The 21,519-nt window shown below is 41.8% G+C and overlaps 1 protein-coding gene across 7 annotated transcripts in view; it reads right to left on the minus strand.

Moving 5' to 3' along the window:
• The window catches only part of TBXAS1 (thromboxane A synthase 1), a 262,387-nt gene that overhangs the window by 47,845 nt on the left and 193,023 nt on the right, over positions 1 to 21,519 (minus strand). For all 7 annotated transcript variants that reach the window (XM_010410436.3, XM_010410438.4, XM_019292584.3 and 4 more), the window contains one exon: positions 18,684 to 18,998. In XM_010410436.3, the coding sequence (XP_010408738.3) occupies positions 18,684 to 18,998 (315 nt within the window). The remainder of the gene's footprint in view (positions 1 to 18,683; positions 18,999 to 21,519) is intronic.

The following is a 21,519-nucleotide window of genomic DNA, read 5'->3' on the forward strand; positions in this document are numbered from 1 at the left end:
CAACAGCTCAGCAGAGCCTGATTTTTATTTCATCTTTGTTTCTAAGTTAAGCCATCTATGCCAGGCCAGCTCCTAAGTGAGGGGAATGGTGGGTCCCTGTGCATCACCCGCGCGGCTCTCGAGGAGCTGCCCACGAGACAGGTACAGCTAATCTGGAATGACGCCTGGTAACTGCAACATCTAATTTCAGACTCAAGGCACCAATTTCCCAGTCACTTTGTAGTTACACTGTGTTACCGTAACGGGTTCTCTGCACAATTATCACAACACTTAGTAAGTTATTCATTTCTGAGAGAGCTAAGAAGCCTTGTAAATTATTTTCACTTTAAAGAAAGCAGACATATTCCCCTCTGGAGGAAGTAAATAGCAAAGTTTCTCACCCATATTTTGTTTATTATTAATGTTTCACAAATAATATTATCTTACCGTTAGTATTAAAATATCTTTACTTCAAAACAAAAATGTAATAAACAGGCAAGAATTCAAAACCCAGGTGCACATGCCTTTGTGGCAATGGCATGCATCAGGCACAGGCATTTTGAATATTTTATACTTCATAATTTTTTTTCTTAAATAATTAACTACCTTTAACTAGTGATTGTCCAGTCCTACCACTGCTGTGGGTTTAACTGAGTATTACAGTTCTGAGTGTTCCTTTGGGGGTTCTGCTTCTCCCTGCTCTGAATCCAGGCTGAATACAAGCCCTGCTTGACTTTTAGGTTAGAGATCTGTTTCCTACCTCACTCTGTAATGGATGTAAATCCATTTTCTACAGCTTTGCCCCCTGCAGTAGACTCAGACAGCTCCAGCTAAGATCTTTAGTGTTCACTGGCTGGACCAGCATTCTGTCTAGTATCTCTTAGCACAGTGGAGAAACCTGCTTGCTCCAGCTGGTGATGTGGGCTTATTTGACTCTCCATTTGGCTCTTGCAATCCAGAAATAAAGAGTTAAAATCCCATACCTTGGTTCGATTACTGCACTGCTGACAGAAATGCAGAGCTGGACCAGGAGACAAGATGTACTGAGCCACTGAAGAGTTTGTACGCTTTGGACAACACATTGAAATTAAACCTTTTCTCCCCATCGCTGGCTTGGAAAAGAAAGTTCTCCCAAAAGCTTTTTAAAAAAAATGTACTATCAAAAATGACTTGGTCTACAATTATCATCTCATAGCATAGTCTGGTGTTGAAGGATATACCAGTGTACATATATTTAGATGCATAAAGATGCACGTGAGGGCTTGATGGCGTTTGCCAATGCACTCACTGCTTAGAATTTGCATATCTGCATGTGCACAGCAAGGGTCTCATGGCTACCACATTTCTCTGCAAAGCCTGAGCGTAAGTAGGATTAAAATTATTACTTCATTAACCTGAAATGCTAAAAATGCAAAAGACAGTATTCAAATTTCTATTCAGTTTCAAGCAGCCACTATGGCAATTAGCTTTGGGTGATAAAAGATCTGGTAACAATGTTTTCCTACAAAACAAAACCCCCAACTTGAGGCAACACTTCCCATCTAATTTCTCTTTGTGCATGTATAGAACTACAGAAGCAGAGAATAAATACATTGACAAAAAGATCTACCAACACTTAAAACCACTTAACTGCAACGACAACGACGACACTCGAAACAAGGGCCCACTGAGCAAAACCAGGTCTGAAAGATAAGATCAACAAAGATTTCACACCAGTGAGATTTCACACCAGTGGAAAACTTCTTTTAGAATACTCTATCCAATTCTAATATCCACATTTTTTCCAAAAGATGTTAAAAACCCACAGGAAAACCTCTGAAAGCAGGCACGTATACTGTCTAACTTCTAAAAAAAATAAAAATAAATTTTAAAAAAGAAAGAATTTTAGGAATGTACAGTTTTAATACAAGAAACACCTAACAGGTGATATCACTGTGGTTTACAGATGATATCCTAATCTTTATTTAGGAGAAGGATAACTAACTTAGGAGAAGAGATTAAACAAAACTGTGGTAAATTCACCATTACCAGGAAGATTAGGGCAGAAGTAGGAGGGCATGACATATTCCCAGCTATTTTTATGCAGTATGTCAGGACTGGTGGTGAGATGAACCCATACAGCAGCAATAGGGATCAAAACAGAGCCCAATTCCAAAGGTCACCAAACATTAAAAAAGTTTCCTTCTGAATGTTGTGGCCAGGGTCTACCTATGGTTTTTCTTGTAAAATCAGAGCTAGGAAAGAAAGCAGGATGTTTGCTCTGCACCAAGTCTCTGTGTCCGTGCATTGTTCTCTCATTTAAGTGCACTGCTAAGGCTCCACTGATAATAAAAGATTGATTTAAAAGACCATTCCACAACCTAAGCAAACAGTGAGCCTGGCTAATGTTACATATCATAGCCTCTTGTCATTTACTGCTACTCTGTGTGTTTACTGTGCCTCTCACTCCCCCTCAGTACCAGCCCAAATTTGCAGCAGAGCAGCTGGTCCTCCGGAGCTGATGGCACAACTGCAACCCTGAGCCCAGCAACAGCAGCCTCTTGATTGATTATTAAAGCACAACCCTGCTCTCAGTTAGGATCTGAACCAAAGCAACGTCCTCCCAAGGCTTTGGGTCAAGTCTTTGCAGATTACCTAAATGACAGGCACCTCTACATCACAATGTGAACCTTACCTCTGGTAAGTTCCAAAACTTAATCACATTATCTGCATTCCTCTATCAAGGTTCCTACTTCAGTCCAACAGAGATGATGAAAGTAGGTGGTGTGAACAAAAAAGAATCAAAAAAATTGTCTCCATTTTTAACTTCTATAAGAAAAGCTATTGTTTTGCATGGATAACTCCTCTTATACCAAATTCAGTACACAACACAATGAAAACATCCATGCTCTTCCCATTAATACAGGAGAAAAACTTAATGGAGTGTGTTATGTTTTTTTTTTTCTTTCTCAGTTTTTGAATAACTGGTTTTGCTTTGTGCTCCTTGCCAGCATGATGAGTATTGCTCCTTTCCTTTAAATAACTGGATTGTGAGAACAAAGGGATGTGTCTTTAGAGCCTGATCTCAGTTTCACTAAGGTGCTACCAGGGCAGCAGAAACAGGCCTTGCCACAGTTGCAAGCCCTTGTTTTTTAACATAACAGCAGAAATGAGGAGATGATGATCCTGCTGCAGATGAAGGGTGAGGCTGATGTACACACACCTTCATGGTCCGTTCCCACTACAGGAACAGCAAAGAGGGCATAAATGTAAGCTGGGAATCTGGGTTTGCAGTTACCCTGGATACAGTTTATAGGATTTATATGTTTAATTAGTGCAAAAGGTAAAAACCTTCAGTGTCTTATGAAAACAGTATGTTAAACGCAGTTCTGCCCAACATTTCTAGAACACCAAAACGTGCAACAATTGAACAAGAACAATTAAAAAGATTACTAAAGCATTTTGTTTTGCTTGTTGTTCTTGGGATCCCTCATTTTCAAGTCAGGAAAGATATTTTGTGCCATCTAATTAAAACAACTGGGAGGGTTTGGGGTTTTTTGTTTGTTTTTTTTCTTAAACAGATACACTAATTAATTAACACAAAGAAGTCCTGTGCCCTTGGTTATACACAAGATTAGACTGCACAATAACAAATTCCTAAACTTAAAATGTATCATTTAATTAATTCATAGACAATAACTCTTTTTCCCCCGCTGCAGAGTGAAGAAGAATGTGCTTTCCAGGGACTACTCAAAACATTCTTGGAAAGCAGTTTGCAGTTCTGTCCTTGCATAGGGTGATGCATGTACATACTTCAATTTGTGCACACCAGTAGATCCGTTGACTTTTGCATTTCGGATCTCTGATGAAAATCACTGTATTTTCACTTAAACCCATGGGGGAAACACCAAATGATCTTGTAAAGGATTTTTTGTGTAACCTAAGTTAACCAGATCATGCAAATACTGCTCCATGAGTTCTCTATTTCCCATGCCAAAACTTTTAAATTCTCTGTGCCTCCTGAAGAAACAGGACCATTAATATTACAGGCTTGTAGGTACTTTTGGAGGTTAGTATTTATGTATCGTTTGGATGTTATCAAATGAAAAGTGCTAAAATAACCTAAACTATTTAGAGAAGATATGGTATCTTTGCTCCCACTGTCAGAAGTCTGCTGTGCTCAAGTGGCACCAGGCTACCAAACCTAAAGAAAAAAAAATTCAGTTGTGTGACAGTGACTGTTCAGGTTAAGCATTGTTGAAACCTGTAGGTAAAGCAGCCACTTGATTCTGTAATGGAGCTTATCTGATTGTGATATTTATCCAGAGGGACAAGTCAGGAGGCTTACAGCCCCTGTGCAAAGTCGCTGGCGACTGCTGCCACGCAAAACGCCCAGCAAGGTTTTCTGCACAGCACCTGTGGGCAGAGTGGTTTGTCAAGGTAGCGCTCTGCACAGAGCCGTGTGCTCAGGGAAGAAGGGAAACAATCAGAAAAGGAAAACAAAGGAGATAAGAAGCACCAGGCGCCGTCTCAGTACAGCAAACACGGCTTGGCAAGGGACTGCCACGGTCCATGCTGCTCCATGGAGCTGTGAGCACAGGAGCCACATCCTGCTGCTCAACTCCTGCTGGGATGGGCACAAGGAGAGTGTGCACAGTCCTTGTAAACAAGTAGAGTCACATCAAAGATATTTGGCTCTAAGCCAAACAACCCAAAGGCCCTGAAATTTCAGCCAGCAGCTCAGCTCACCACAGGTGAGCAGTGTGAACAGCCAGCAAATTACGACATGGCACAAAATGTGACAAATGTTGGCATCTTTCTCAGCTGACAACGTGGCCACATCCACAGAGGTGCGCCTCTCAGTATGGGAGTTCAAACACTCCTTTGGCAAGGGATCAAGCACTCCTAGTTTGCACACAGATTGTGCATTTTGTCTCACTTTGAGCTTGCTCAGGCAACAGGCAGTATTTTCAGTAACTACTTCTTGCTCCTCATGTCTTCATAGAAAATTGCTGGTAGTCATGACTTTCTTATTACAGAAGGTATCAAACACACACAAAAGTTTTAAAATAACAAGCCATTTGGGGAAAAAAACCCACAACCTGTGACACTATCTGAAGACACCCATGCAACTCATGTCAAGCTCTGCAACTTAAAGCATGTTTTCAGCACCCACCTAAGACAGCCTGGCAGTGCATATTTGTGAATTTATCACAGGCAGGGAGTAAAATGCTTTTAAACATCATCTTATTTCCCTAGTGAATGCTCCTCCCAGCAAGGATCTCCACTGGCTGGTTTCTACCAAGCAGGTTGAGCAAGATCACTTCTAAATAATAACTTCTCCCACAGCTTGAATTCCTTGCCCACCACCAGATACATGGTGACATGTATCTGAACACTAGGATGCCACCACCACAAAGTACCCACAGCTCAAAGCAAAATATGCTGGAGCAGGATGTGATACCCTGGACCACCCCAGGGGTCTGACAGAAAGCCAGCTGTGGGGTCAACACATTCAGTGTCTTTGGTGGTGAAATCCAAGGAGTTTGAACATTTCTGGAACATCCATCACAAGCAGAGCCGGTTCTGAAGATGTACTTTTCTAGAGTGGAAGGGAACAGCACAAAGCTGGGAGAGTGCAGTAACTCAACAAACTGCAAAAGAGTAGCTGGGCTCTCCTCCTTAGAAAAACAGTGGAAAAACGCACCCCTTTGGGTGAAGGGGTATTCATACAGCCTGCAAATTGTACAGTGAAATTCAAGTAACCCCTTGTGACTACTCCCCCGTCTTCCCTGACGCTGAAACAACATCAGAGCTATCTGCCGGTGGTGCTTAAATGCCCGTGTTTTTCACATTAGAGAGGCAGGAGTTTTGGACCCCCTGATTCCTATACTTACATACCTTTGGAAATTAGCATAAACATCTCAGCTGGCTACCGATGTGATTAAGATGTGCCTCCACTTTGCAATTTTTTTCTTTGAAACAAAGCAAAGGCTTTCATTTGTTAAGTGAAAATCCCCCGGTGGAAACCCCTCTCTCTTTCCCTCCCATTTCTGACCCCATATTGGGCACTTTAATCTAATTTTGGTTTGAGGTTTTAGAAGCTGAAGGCTGCTTCTGAAGATCGCTGAGGGAAAAGAAATCACTGGGAGGAACACCACACTTTGAACTGAACGTCCCTGGCACAATGCATATTGGAAAAAGAAAGCACTAAGAACATTTCCCAATCAATGTAGCTGTATTTTTCACAACCAGTTAGAAGAAATGGAAACCCATGGTAAATAATGCTGCTTTGTACAAGTCCAATTACCCTGAATGATAAATTGCCTAATTATTTCAGCTCTAGAATCTTTCCCAAGTTCTTTATCCTTTTCTTTGTAGTCACTGTCTGTAGAACAAGAGCGTTTGACTGTTACTAATTAACAAGAGAGAAAGATGCAGGACATTCAGTAAATTCACTTCTGTTTAAATTCATCTTACATTTATTTTTCCCCACCAAAGGGGAAAAAAAAGGTAATAATTTATTTAAAAGCTGCTCTGATGGAAGAAATTTTTCTCCGTGACTACTCTATGATATTAAAACAGTCAGCTTTTGTTTTTTTCACTCTCTAGAATTTGGCTGTGCCTAAAGATTAAAAGCACAGCAAGGTTAGATTAACACCTTGAAATTATCTGTAAAGTTCTCTACTTATCAGGCTATTAAATCTAAATTCGTGACTGCACAAAATCGTCTTCCCATTGTATCATGAGTGCATGTGAACTTGATGAAACAAGTTCCAAAAAGCAAGAGCTTTTAAATGTGTTTTGTTCCAGTTCACAATGCAATGACTTTCTGACATCTTGTTTCTTCCTTTTTCCTTCATTTAGATCAACAGCCGTAAGGGGTTGTGAATAATAGCCCCATGTTCAGAACTTTTTCACTTCTCAATTTTCTCCTGTAAATTTAAAGTGTAGCTAGGAGTATTGAAAAAGATATTAAAGTTTATTCAAAATCTCTGTTGAACCAGAAGATCAAAATCATCTTATTGTATTCCATCTTTAAAGCTGATGGTATGTAAAACATCAAAAACCAAAAAAAAACCCCAACAACCAAAAAACCCAAACAAACAAACAAACCCCAAGCAAACAAACAAACAAACCCAACCCAAACCTTTTTTTCCCTCCTGCTTATTAACAGAGACTTTTCTGAAATCCATTTGTTAAGATGTGTGTAAAAGCAAAATGTTTTACATATAAAATGTTTTACATACAAAATAATATGAATATTTTGTTGAATTCTGAAAGCACAGATTTCACACAGGTGGAAAACACTGAGTCAACAGGGCTAAAGAGTGAATTGCTTTCACAAGATGCCGTAATGTGCTATGCCTCAGTGACAGCCAGGAAGGGTAATTCCTCGGACTGAGAAAGTAACCGAGTTCTCAGTCTCACTACATCCGAGACCTGACTAAGGAGGGTGACTGCTATTAAATGAACCTTCATGCAAGCATCTCTTTATCCAGTCAGTGTTGGTTAAAAGCCCAACATTCCAGTCTGTACTAGCAACTGGCATTTCTGGTGTAAAACAGTTCTAAGCCTCCCCTGATCGAGGCCCCACATGCCTATCCCAGTGGCTACTGCAGTGGTGAAATTCCACTTCTGGCCAGACTGCTTGCATAGAAACGCCCCTGTGGGACACTGACCAAAGCAAATATGACCAGTTACACTGAGGTACAGGTAGATTTTGTTGCTTTAAAGGATTTGATTTTGGAAAAGTCCCATAACCTGTCTTATGAAAGCCAAACATCAAATTAGTTGGTAATAAGTAAGATTACAACCATGGACTTCAGGAGAGCTAACTTCAGCCTCTTCAGGGATCTTCTTGGAAAAATCCTTTGGGAACAGGTCCCACAGAGAAGAGGGGTTAAGAGAGTTGGGTGATATTCAAGGATCACTTCCTCCAGGCTCAAGAATGAACAAGAAATTGGGCAAAGGGGGAAAGAGATCTGCATGGATGAATAAAGAACTCCTTTCATTACTCAAGCATAAGCAGAAAATACACAGGAGATGCATGCAGGGTCAGACCACTTAGAATTAATATAAAGAGGATATCAGAGTAAGTAGAAATGAGACGAGGAAGGCCAAGGCCCATCTGGGGGCCAGAATTAAATCTGGCCAAGAATGTCAAGGGCAACAAGGAAGGGTTTTTGAAATACATCAATAACAAAAGGAAAACAAAGGCAATGGGCAGAAACTGAAGCACAGGAAGTTCCACCTGAATTTGAGGAAGAACTTCTTTACTGTGCGGGTGACCAGGCACCGGAATAGATTGCACAGAGAGGGTGTGGAGTCTCCCTCACTGCAGATAATTCGAAAACCATCTGGACACAATCCTGTGCTTTGTGCTCTAGGATGGCCCTGCTTGAGCAGGGAGTCTGGACCAGAGGCTCACCTGTGGTCCCTTCCAACCTGACCAATTCAACAAATATTAGTGAAAAATTGTTCTCTGAGACAGTAAAATATATTAACTGATTTGAAATGGAACAGTCCTCAGACAGGACGTGTTTCCTATGATTCTTTGGGTTTTCCTGACTACTCCCTTTGCTCCAGTCTTTCTATCTGGTTAAGTAAGGAAATGTTCACTTGTATCACTGGAAGATCACATTTCTAGAGCAAGGGCACACCCAGAAACACCACCTTTTCTTTGTTTCCATATTAAAAGAGAAGCGTAAGATGAAGCAGAGCAAACAATAGAAAAGACATCTCACACTGATTAAAAGTAGCACAAACATATTGTTAGAAATGGAAAGTATTTACATACATATGTTCTGCCAGAGTGGTAAAGAAGGAAAAAAAAAAGGGAGGGGAGGTCACAATAAGTTCATTCTACCAAAAAACTGCTTTACATAATCATGAAATGCAAACTAGTTTCCATTCCTTCTGGCACCAGCTCATTCAGCCTTCACTTTGAATGCTTACCGACAAACAAATGGACTGGTTACTTCCTATTAATGCTTCCTAATTTAGGTAGATACCTGGAGGAAAAATTCCATTTTGACCTTACATTCATATAAGCTAAGATCATTTTTAAGCTATGAATTTGATGAAAACAATTTTAATTTCTTCTTGGTTGCTGCTGGGGATTTGCTGTTTCTTAATAAATTAGGCATGTGTTCTCCTCAGCTCAACTTTTGCACCTTATGCATATAATATGTGCAATTCAGGAGTCTGTGTGAAACTTTCAGATGAAAATCAGTCATCATTTATTCTCTCCCTCCTTCTCTCTCTCATGCAGCCACAGGTGCGCAAACAGGACTTGTTTTATCAACTGTTCCCCAATACTTGTCCTTCTCTTCCTCTGCCCACAGAAGCATAGAATGGTTTGGCTTGGAAAGGACCATAAAGACGATCTCATTCCAACCCCTCTGCCATCAGCATGGATATCTTCCACTAGACCAGGCTGCTCAGAACTCCATCCCACGTGGTCTTGAACACTTTCAGGGATGGGGCATCCACAGCTCCTCCGAGCACCTTGTTCCAGTGCCTCACCACCCTCATAGTAAATAATCGAACCTAAACCTACCCTCTTTCAGTTCAAAGCCATTTGCCCTTGTCCTGTCACTACAGGCCCTTGTAGGAGGTTCCATGGAAAGCCCTTATCATGAAAGTGGCTCTTGTTTTTACAGTCTCAAGAGTCACTATTGTCCTCACAAGGCAAAATGCTATTAAAGCAAGATTTTATCCCTTGGTCTTGAAAGCCTCTCTGAAGTACACAGCTCAGTGGAGATTCCTGCAGCAGACGAGGATGCCAGGGCTGGGCCAACACCTTCATGCTCTGAAGAATCTGCCTGTCAGTCTGGGGACACAGAGGGATCTCATTCCAAATGAATGCTAACTAACATAAAGCTTGAAAATGCTTCTTTGTTTAGCTTAGTATTTACTATTTCCCAGGAGACAAGTTCCTGCCTGATGAATACAATTGGCTGCTAATGCTGAGACACAGTGTGGGGGTCCTGACACAGATGTCCAAGGCCACCGTCTCTCATTTGTAAGTTCTTTCAAGGGCCAGATGGTTTAGTTTCTCTGATTTTTTTGCACTGAGGTTGCGCCTATTGCTAGCTGGTCTCTCTTTCTTTGCTAGGTATTTATGATACAGCAGCACATACCTTATGGAAACTTTTAGTGCCTAACTCCCATGGGAAAAAAAATAAATTAGTATAATAGCTTTCTGGGCTTGACTCCTACTTCACACTGAAAAACTGCTGAGGGCTAGACAGGCTACCACTCAAAGAACAGGCACTTACACCTGAGAAGGCATCTCTATTCCTGAGAAGTCATGGCATGTTCACCTCTTTTCCTGCCATATGTAACTCCTCTGGCTAGCCTGGTGAGAGTATGTCCCCCAATGTCATGGAGAGGAGCAGTGGTGATACTTACTGTGGTTTGAGCTTATGTCCTTGCTCCCTTTTGCAAGGATCAACTGCCCAGTGCAAAAATTTGATCTACCAATTCTACCTGGAGCTATGTTCCATCCTCCAAATGATGTTAGCTATCTGCAGCTAAAAGGTTAACACTGATATAAATATAAATATTGATTGGGCATTGATATTGGTATTAATTTGGCTTACTTTGTCCCTGGAGGAAGCATGCTAACTGCATATACAGGAGCAGTTGGGATACAGATCCTGAAGAAAACTGTAACCAGTTTCTTGCTCAGCAGTGATATTTTTCCTTAAATTAAAAGCAAATAGGCTTTTTTTCTCCATAAAGCCTGGAGTGAGAGGGGGGGAAAGGATGGGGACAAGGAATAGAAAGACATGGAAGATGCATCCTTCCCTTTACTTCCTCTTTAAACAAATCTGTCTAATCACATTTAAAGTGCTGCATTATTAACATCTTCACCATAAAACGTTCCATGTCACTAGAAAAATTTATTCTTTAACAAGAACCCTGCAGCAGTGCTGGTGGGTCAATCATTATGAGGATGGCAAAATACCAGGAAAATTCAGGGGTGAAAATGAGTATCTGTCTAGCATACATTACATGAGAATCAGTTTTGCTCAAGAATAGCAATAAGGCAGAGTCACTGAGCAACATGTGACATTGCAAGCAAAAGATAAATTAGTCTTCATGGGCAAGAGACTGATACTTCTGAAAAAATGGAAAAATAAAAGGGTTTTTTTTCCTCTTTTCCTTTTATTTCTTTTACTTGGGTGAAAAGGGGTAAATGAACTCTGCAGTGTCAACGACAACAAGAAGTTCCTTGAAATAAAGGTACATTAATCATCTCAACAACACCTCATTCCAGGACACATAGAACTACCACTTCTCAGCAGTGAAGAGGATTTTCCTAGGAGAGAAGTAAGGTTTTTTTCCTACTCAGATTGTGGTTTTTATAGGGTTCTTGGAAATGTCAAGGAAGAAGTACAATGTCAAGATGCAACTGGGGTTTAAAACGTGGAATTTGTTCCTATAAGCTAACAGTAGACTTTTCAAAATAGCAAAGCCAAACCATTCCTAAAAGATACCCTGACTTACCAATTGATTGACTCAACTCTTTGCATATCATAAATAAGTTGACTTTCCAGAAAGTATTTGTTGTTTTTGAAAGTCTTTATCTCCTTTGGAGAGCAGGAACCTGTAGATACAGTGTAAGAACTACAAATACATGGCAAGAAAGAAGAATTGCTCTCATGTGGCTCCTGGCTGGTCATGTTCTCCCTGCCTGCTCACGCTTCAACCAAAGGGTGACTGGGGCTGCCTAAAAATCCCAGCTTCAGTAAAGCAGGAACAAGCAACTGGGATCTTCCAGACAGGCCTCTAGGACAACTTCTCTTGCTGGCGCTGGGAGGGTGCCTGGGACGGAAAGCAACCTGTACAAAGAGATACCTGCTATGGCTCGCACAGTGAGAAAACTGAGCCCAAGATTTTCCCCCTCAGGGCTTCCCCTCAGCATTTGGGCCTAGGAACAGGTTTGTGGCAAAGTGGGCAAACACTTGGCAGGCTTGGACTCAGGACTTTCTCAGGATACCTCTCCTTACACAGCAGGGACTCAAGATGGTAAAGAGACCAAAGCCCTGAGTCTCAAAGGTGCTTAAGTGGCTGAAAGTCAGGAAGAAGAAAGTTAGAAGCCAAAATAACCTCTGCCCAAAAGAAGTGATTTTGGGTCTCTTGAGTCCAAAGCCTGCATTTCAAATCAGTATATTCTAGATACTTACAGCAGAGGAAAAATTCAGGAAAAGGCTTATTGTCTTCTCCTAACTTAGCAACCTTTGACCAGTATGTACAGAACCATGAGACTAAGAAAAATAACTGATTTCAGACACTGAGCAACTGCATGAAGAACTGCAGAAACACACCTAAGTCCTCAGTCTCTACATGTTTAAAAGCATCTCCCTATTTGTTTAAAACAAACCTGATTGCTGACAGCTGACATTCATAAATGATGTGAGGCTCTGCAACACCTTCTTAAACAAATAGAGAAATCAAAGAGTGTCATTTCCTTCAAGAGAATAAACAGCAACAACACACAATATTGTTTGTGCTTCCTGGTTCTGTATGTTTTGTGTGTGTATGTGTATGCATGTGTAACAGCGACTCTCTTCTGTAGACTTTCTTCTGCACACTATTTACAATTCAGTCTCCCTTGATAAACGCAAGCCTTCACTGTCAGCAATATTTCCTTAGTGAAGCTTAGTCTCTGTAGTTGCAAGCTTCTGAGAGCACAGTGCCTTGAGATACTGCATGAAAGGCACCAAACTCATGCAAATTGTTGTAGTAATTCCCTGACAGTGACATCTCTCTGACTTTCACCTCTCATTTTCACTAATGCTTGGAGAAAACCGTCTGTGCTACCAAGGAGACTCTCTGCATAGACTGCTTAAAAATCTGAAGTACTCAATCAGGCACAGAGACACCATAAAAATGGTCCTACCTCTTTCTGCTCGAGAAATTTTATGGGAAGGGAAAGTTTTGAAATGGCAAAATCTCTTTTCAATAAGCCATCTCCATTAGACTGCAGAGGTGTTATTGAAGGAGCTTTTCAGTGTGAAGAGCAGAATCATAAGCCAGTGTAAAGTTTAGTACAGTTCCATTCAAGTCAACGATGACAATTACCCCAGATGAGCAACTGCCACACCCAGTATATGTGATGGATTACAGCACCAAAATCATCAGCTATAAATAGTTTATGCATCAGTCCAGCTCAACCTGGGCCATTCACAACTCACTACACACAGCAGTTAAAAACAGTATCTTTTCATTAACAAAGCTACAGATTGCAATGACTTTGGAGTAGCATCATTCAATATTTTTGACAAGAAAGAATACAGATGAAACAGTCTGATCAACATTTTCAATTAAACATTGAAAATATTCCTTAGGCCCTAAAGCTATACAAAACCAAGCATTTATAGGAACAGGAAGATGTCTTTAATATAAAGAAAAATCTCCAAGTCTCCATTTAAATAGAGAGAGAGAGAGTATGGCAGGACTTTGAAGTTTCTTTACAGTCTCTAGACAGAGGTGAAAATGTTGGTAAGTCACACCAGCACTGAATTGTTACATTAGTACTTTGTGTGGATAGGAAATTGGATGGAGTAGAGACATGCTGTGTCTTATCCTGCTCTTCATTCCTCTCACACTAATGTTTCTAAATGTCATATCAAGCAGTGATAAGAGTAGTACAAAGCTTTTTTAAAATGGAATGGAAAACACAGTTAATCCTGCAGTCTCCAATGAATGTTTTATGGTAATAGCTGCTCTTTCATGTACTCACTTTTATTTACTTCTCCTGACTCCTGTGCTCTCCTTCACCTTTGTCAGGGCTCCTGAAAGTATTCCTAGGCATCAGCAGCAAGGAGTAGTGAGCTGCTACTCTGTCCTTCACCAGACCTGAAGCCTTACATATCAGTGCAGCAACACATCTCCGGTTCTGTAGGTAGCACTAACCCTTCAATGCAACTTTTTCTGTGGTGCCTTAAGTAACAATAGGTTTGTATAGATATGACCTAAAAAATCGCAAAACTTGTAGCACCAAGTCTATCCATTTGTTAATGCAAGGCTTGGTTGTCTGTTACTGAGAATATGCAGTAAATTATTCCTGAAGGTGAGATTAGAATTCAGGGAGTTCTTGCTCCAGGCTTTTCTATGCTCTGCACCTTCAAGTATGGATTTCTTTATTGCATGGAGACAAAGCAGATCATTCTCACACCTCTTCTGCCCTCCTTAGCTGCCCCTAGCATGCTTGCTTTCCCCCCCCCTTAGCTGTCCCTAGCACGCTTGCTTTCCCCCCTCAAGAAAATGACCTAGTTTCACTGGTTTAACCTGAGGTGTTTACTTTGCAATAGATCAGGAGCACATACATACAGCCACTCACCACATTTCACCTCAGGGTAACAAGTAACTTCTTATGAGAAGTTAGCTTGATTACCTATGTTTTTGCACTCTGTTTTGTGCCACTACTCTTCCTGTCCAAAATTATGCAGTCCGGTAGCACAACAACAACAAAAAAATAATTTATAATTTTGAGTGATTCAGGCTTGAGAGGGAAGGGAGACAGACATTTAAATGCTAAAATGGGAATAGAGGTAAAAAAGAGAGGCCCCACCATTAAGGGAATCCCCAGCACGGAAGATGCAATTTTTCATGCCCTAAGCTCTGTGGCTTAGGACATAACACACAGAGCAGCTCAGAGCACACAGCGGCACTCAGAAGCAAGCGTCCATCTGCTCAGAATGAATGTGTGCTCCAGGCTTGCCATGATTTTGCTAAGCACACACACACAAATAAACAAAAATCAACTTGCTTTTACAATAAAATAATCAGTCACAAGTGCAAAAACCATTCCTAAATATGTCTTGTGAAGGGCTTGTTAAAAACTCTACACAGGGATCATTCTGACTGAAATGGAGAGGTGAAGACCATGGGTGCATTCTTTCTCACTTGGTGAATGTGGATAAAAACATCTCTTTCACAACTGTATAGCCTTAACAGTTTAGGGATGGTTAGCCACAAACGCTATAAAAATAATCTGGTCTTGAAATAGCAACCTTTCCTTTTTTCCCCCATGTCCTCCTTTACTGGTATATACCAGGCTTGCTTCTCAACTGATGCATATCACCATACCTCTACCAATACCAAACATGTACCAGTTTAACCCATCTGAGGATCTGACCCGCTCTGCTGTCCCAGATCTGCGGCCTCTGCAGAAAGTAATATTATTTTATACAGACACAGAGGTAGGCGTCCTGCCCCCACTAGTTCATATTTAACTCTCTTTTCATCTTGTTTATTTTGCTTTCATGGTATCAAAGCAAGCTGCACACCCAGCAACAAGCTTGCAGCAAATAGGTGCATCTTATTTTTAGCAGATTGACCTTCACAGGGCACATACTACACTCCCAATGGATTTATGAAGAAGGTCAGGTCAAAGTCTCTAAAATTTGAATTTTTATTTGTGTGTTAGAAGAATTATGTTTGTCTTTTCCAGTGCAGTTGGAGCAGACATAGGGATTCAAAAGTAATATGGGAAGATGCAGTGTGTGGGGACAAGTAGGCACCACTGAGTATTTTGTCTCTCTGCTTCCCCGGAGATGAAAAGCTCTGCACACCCTTTCCCTACACCCTAAAGACCCAGATAAAGGTGAGGGGGCAATAACCTGTGTGTCCTGCCCTCTACAATAACTGAGGCTAGAGGCTTCTCCTGCTTGCCAGGCTGTGAAACAGGCCAGGTGGGTCTTCTCACTTTGAGGGAAAGAGACATCATGAAGCCTTGACACTTAGCTATCAGTCAAGAAAAGACCTAAAAAGTCCTTTAGCAAGCAGATGAGGATGGTCCTGGAGGTAAAAAGAAAAAAATGACAACCCATGGCTCACTCAGACACTGTTTTCTGAGGACACTTGCCTGGAAGTGCCATCTCCACAGTGTATTCAGGCTCTGTGGCGAAGATTAGCTATGAGATCTCCCAGGACAGCTCTGAAACAAACTTGGCTGGACACAACAGAGCAGGACAACATGCTCCTGTCTCTATTCTGGGTTCCCAACTCCCAGCACTGGGGCTAGACCACTTCCAGCACCTAGCTTTGCATTTCCACACCACACTGCAGCAGTCTGCACCACGCCTGTGCAGGGATCTCTAACACAACAGTGTCTCAGCTTTCTCCATCCCCTTTATGCTCTCCCATCCTGCCAGTGCACCTGCTGTGCAAGACAGACAAATGAAGATCACAGCAAATGCAGGGGTATCCTCAAGTACAACACCCAGAGCCACCAAAATACTGCTGTATGTCCAGATGGACCAACCTTGCTCCATTACTGGCTATCACAAGGTTGCCATGCTTTGTCTTTCTGACTGGTGTGCCAAAAAGCTGGAATTGTGCCTGTCATTTATAGTACCTTTTCTCAGATAGCTCTCACATGTCTTTATAAACTTTGGTAAATGAGTATATAAATCACTCTGTTCACCATCAAAGTACAATCATCTCTGGGATGATACACAGCAGCAGCTGTAAAATCAGACTGCAGCTCCACACCACAGATTAGGGCAATAAAACATGCTGCATCAGGCAACTGAAATGGTTGGAGGATGGAAGGGGGACGTGGTGGAGGGCATTTTGTAGTTATAATTACCTGAGTATACATTTGGCTGAAGAGGGTACTGTGTTTAATACTTGCATATCTGCAACTCAAAACAGTCTTCCACCACATGTCAAAACAATCTGACTCTACCATTCCCCCGTTTTGGCCTTCTAGAGCCCTTCCTTTCTGAAAATTGCAAAGCACCTTGATAAGAGCAAAGCTGATGTGCTGAGTACAAGCAATAACCTAATCAAATTTCTTAGCAACTGACTTGATAACTAACTGTGAGCCTGTAGCTTCTGTGTCCCCTCCCTCCCTCTCTCTTGCATGACAACTGAACACAGCATCTATATATACCCAGTTCCAAAATAGCTTCTGCTCCCGTAACTTGCAAACCGTTCACATAGATCTCATTTTCTAGGCTAAAAGTAGTTAATTACAGTCACTAAGGGGACTGAACTGCTGCACCCTTTTCCTTATTCTGGGGTGGGCTCCTTGAGCAGTGTATTGCCCCCTCCCACTCCCCTGCCAAATCATGACCTGTTTACAAAAGGAAATCTGTTGAAGGATGGGGCTGCACAGATCAGATCTACGGATTTCCTGTTATCAGGGACTGCAGATAAATCGTTATCCTTCTCTCTCTCTTCTCCTTGGCCATGCAGACATACATGCACCATCTAAAGCTAAACTTGACAACTCACAAAGTACAGGGAAGTTATGTGAAAGGTGCTTCCAATCAATATATGACATGGGACGGCACGGTTTGGGATGAGGACACCAGTTTGATTCGAGGCATCACACAGACTTTGTACAGGGGTGACATGCAGAAATTAATTTGAGTGTCAATTCTCTACATTGACTTCTCTGCCACAAGTGTCCCTAGCTTCATAACCTCTCCTAGACAGTGCAAAAGCTGAAATTATTAGCAAAATATTGAAAGAGAGCCAAAAGAGTCAAGAATTAAGCACTTGAATTTGATTATTATTGAAACATTACCAATAGTGAGTGGCAGCTCAGTCAGGCCAGATACAAGCCAGGGTCCATTAAGTTCTCTAGCTTGGATCGGAAGCACACCCACATTTGAAGCTCTTGCACTGGCTCACACAGCAGTTTCCAAGTGTACAGCAAGGGCTCCTTTAACTGGAACTAGACCAGACCAATGGCTAAGGGAAATTTGGTACTCATAGAGCCAGACTGTAACTACCCCAGAATAAACTCCTGAGGTGCATAGAGTGTGTACCCACTACCAGCTGTGCTGGGTGATGAACCTGTGCCTACAGCAGCATACTACTTGTTAATGTAGACATGGCCACACACATGGACTCCCTACAGTTCCCTACTACAGGAACCAGACAGTTAATCACTGATTGCACTCAGATTTCTGTTCACTTGCATGGAAAAGCCTACTATTTCGCATCCCTGTCTACAGACAGATACGAACATCATCACACACCTATCCTATAGGACAGCTCTCCCAGCAATTGCCCTTTGGTTTCTTAGGCTGTCAGCTTTCAGGACCTGGTGAGGAGATTAACTGTATTTTCCTTGGGGCTGCATAGCAGGAGGTTCTGTGTGCAACTCTGCCCCCCACAGTACCCAGTAAACTGCCCATACTCCAGGCCAGGTTGCACCTTCACAGCTAGGCAGGCCTTAAGGAAGTCAGCTGAACTCGCCAGACATGAGGACACAACTGGACCTGCCATATATGAATGAAACAAGTAAATAACTCCAGTCCCGGAAACAAAAATGCCCTTGGCAAATACCGATAATGAAGGAGAAGTAATTCGAACACAGTATAAGAGAATTACATATGGTGATTTTTTTTTTTTAAGCTTACATATATATTCTGCTGCTAAAGGAAAACAAAGTTATGAACATTTAAAGCAAAAATTTGAAGTTTATAATTTGTAAGAACACTATTTATGGTCCTACAAAGATCAGTATATAAAATTGACCACAAAAAACAGTAAAAGCATTCATACAAGAGGAAAAAAATAGAAATATGTATTTTTAGAGCCTGACAACAGCGTTGATTTCAATAGCGGAAAATATTTCTTAAAGGCTAAGCATTCACCATGACACAAAGTTTCTAGGCCATCTCTTGTGTTGATATAGTCACATCACCTTGCTCCCAGCAGGAAGCCCCAGACCAGCACATCATACTCACGTGTTTTGCAGAGAACTCATCGACCTCCCGAAGCACCTTCTCCTGGCACTCTGGGTTGGTGGCCAGCAAGTAGGTGGCAAAGGACAGCGTGCTTGTGGTGGTCTCATACCCAGCGATCAGGAACAGGAAAGCTTGGCCTGCTATCTCATCCTCTGTTAGCGTCTTCTGAGCCTTTCCAGATGAGGCCCTGCCAACCAGAGGCGCCTCATTCTGTCTGGGAGCAGCAGATGGGCCGATCACATCTGAGCACCCGGCTGCCAGGGAGTTGGCTGAATCACAGGCGTCAAGCATCCACTGGAGAAAATCCCTGCGCCTCTGCAGAACACAGCAGGACAAGGAATGTGAGGAATGGGTCACAGAGCAATGTCTTCCACAAGGATGGGAACAGAGAGCTACTTCCTATTTACAGCGTACACTTTGCTCCCACAGAATGGCCACCAGCCTTTCACCAAATGAGGAGACTTCCATAAATCAGATGGAAATGCTGTAACTAAGAGCCTGTCATTGCTTTCTTCCCAGTGAGATGAGACTGATCTGCCCCCAATTCATAACAGGTACGTATCTTCACAGAGGATTCCTAACGGCCAGCTCTTTCATTCCAGAGCTTCTTTCATTCTTAGAGTGAGTTCTTGGCACTTGCTGGAAATTGGGGGACTGACACAGACACTGTACATGCAGGCCCCATGTGCACCTGCCAGATGGAGGCAGCACAACTCATGCTTGGAGGAGCTGGTCCATCTGCTTGGATGAACCATCCTCATTTGTTCATATGGTCCAAAGCATGAAAGTCACCATCTAAGTTCAGGGTTGCATCTACAATACTTTGTGTACCAGCTTAGTGTGACAGGACTGAAATCTAATCTCAGTAAACTGGGATATCTTTTTATGAGAAAGTACAGTTATGAACACTCCTACCAAGATAGCTTCTTTTTAAAACTTTTTTTTTTAATAATTTAATTTTTTTAAAACATATTTGCAGAACCATATTAAAACAGGAAGCATTCCCCTACCACTAAACCTGTTTGGGTGGTTTGTCTTTGCAAAATGCCCACTGAATGATTCTATTGCTATGAGAACTGCTTTCTTTCACACTAGTTTCTGACACAAAAGCTCTAATCAACAGACCTACAGCCAAGAGTGAGCTGACTCCAAACCAGTGTGGACAGCAAGCTTGATTAGGCTTTGAAATATAGCCCAAAAGGTTTGAATTGACTTTTGCGAGTGGGCATAATAGAATTGTGCTGAACCTAAGCCATAAGGCTGTGTGATTGATTTTCAATTCCTCAAATACCAACAGAATACATGATAGCTCAAGGACTTAGAAGTGACTGCAGTGCCAGAACATGACAACTTGTGCAGTGGGATGGACAAAAGAAGGGACCAAGCCTTTCTTCAAAAGAAAATAATATGCTGTAAAGCTGCATTTATGTGTTAAAAATAAATCATTTGAATGATTTCTTGGATCTGATGATTGAGAGATAAAATAGAAAAAAGAAGGGCCAGAGAAAAGGACAGGCAAACAAGATAAGAGTAAGGAAGAACTAATTCATTATAAATGTCAAACGGCTTAATCAGATTATTTATTTTTTATATGACATGGGAAAATAAAGCAGTGATACAAGAAAACAGGAGAATACTCAGTGTCCTGTACGTAGCTCTGCTGCCAACAAACTGTTCTGACCGATCTACAGGCAGAGAGGAATGGTTATTTCGGGGTTTGAATAACACAAGGGATTGGCTCAGTGCCTCTTTAACAGCTCCTTCCCTCCACCCCACAGAATCTTTCCATAATGTACCTTCTACCCATGAGCATCTTGTACCCTGGTACACCCAAAAATCCAGATATCAGCCAGTGCCAGTCACTGCCTGCTGAAGGACTCTACACATTCACCAGTCAGACAATCTCCTCCAAGGCATGGGAGATGTGCTTTTCCAACAGTAGGTGAAGGCACACAAAAATCATTATAGACATTGTGCTCTGCAAATGAGCTGCAGTTCTGAAAATACTTTCTTGTGCCCAGACTTGTCGGGGTCTCCTCCCCCTGCCATGTAGCCCTGGGAGAGGGGCCCTGAGGGGAGGCACGGGGTTTCCCTGCCCCTGGTCAGCCTCATTCCCCACTGGTTGGTTTGTGTTTCCCGGCACAGGCAAAGGACCCTCGGTCCAGTGACTGTGAGGGGTCCTCAGCAGAGCCCCACCCATGCGGCTGGAGAAATAAACATCTCTGAAACATCTACCAAGAATCTCTCTCTATATATTTCTTTCCCACGGGACTCCTGGTTTGATATATGCATGTTACAGTAATCCCCGCTGTAACATAGACTTAGGCACAATTCCCACCAGCATGATAGGATATCTCTGCTCCATTATGTTCCTGTAGATTGGAGGAAGCAAGACTTCATGCGCACTGCAGCTGTGAATAGCTAAAAGATCCCATTTAACTTTTCCAGGAAGGGCTTAATTGACACCCTAGGAGTTCATGTATTGCACAACTCGGAGTCCAACTCTTTGGCATAGCCTGTGCTTCAGGAATTTCCCTGGTATATATATTTGTATTAGGCCATTTGTAAAATTATAAAAAACAACAACAACAACCACCACCCCACAACCAAAAACAAACCCCAAAACAAAAATCCAAACCAACCAACCAAAAAAAAAAAACCAACAACCAAGAGAGTCCAGTTCCAGTGCGTTCATTAGTGTGTGGATAAACTCAATGTAGTAATGAACTGCATCTGTAGAGATAGTCTCTTTATCTGCAAGACTAACCACCATCACCTAAACCACCTTCACAACATAAAAATGCATGATTACCTTCCTATTCAGTGGAATTGTAAC

This window comes from Corvus cornix, chromosome 1A, assembly GCF_000738735.6.
Source record: "Corvus cornix cornix isolate S_Up_H32 chromosome 1A, ASM73873v5, whole genome shotgun sequence".
Classification (NCBI taxonomy): Eukaryota; Metazoa; Chordata; class Aves; order Passeriformes; family Corvidae; genus Corvus; species Corvus cornix.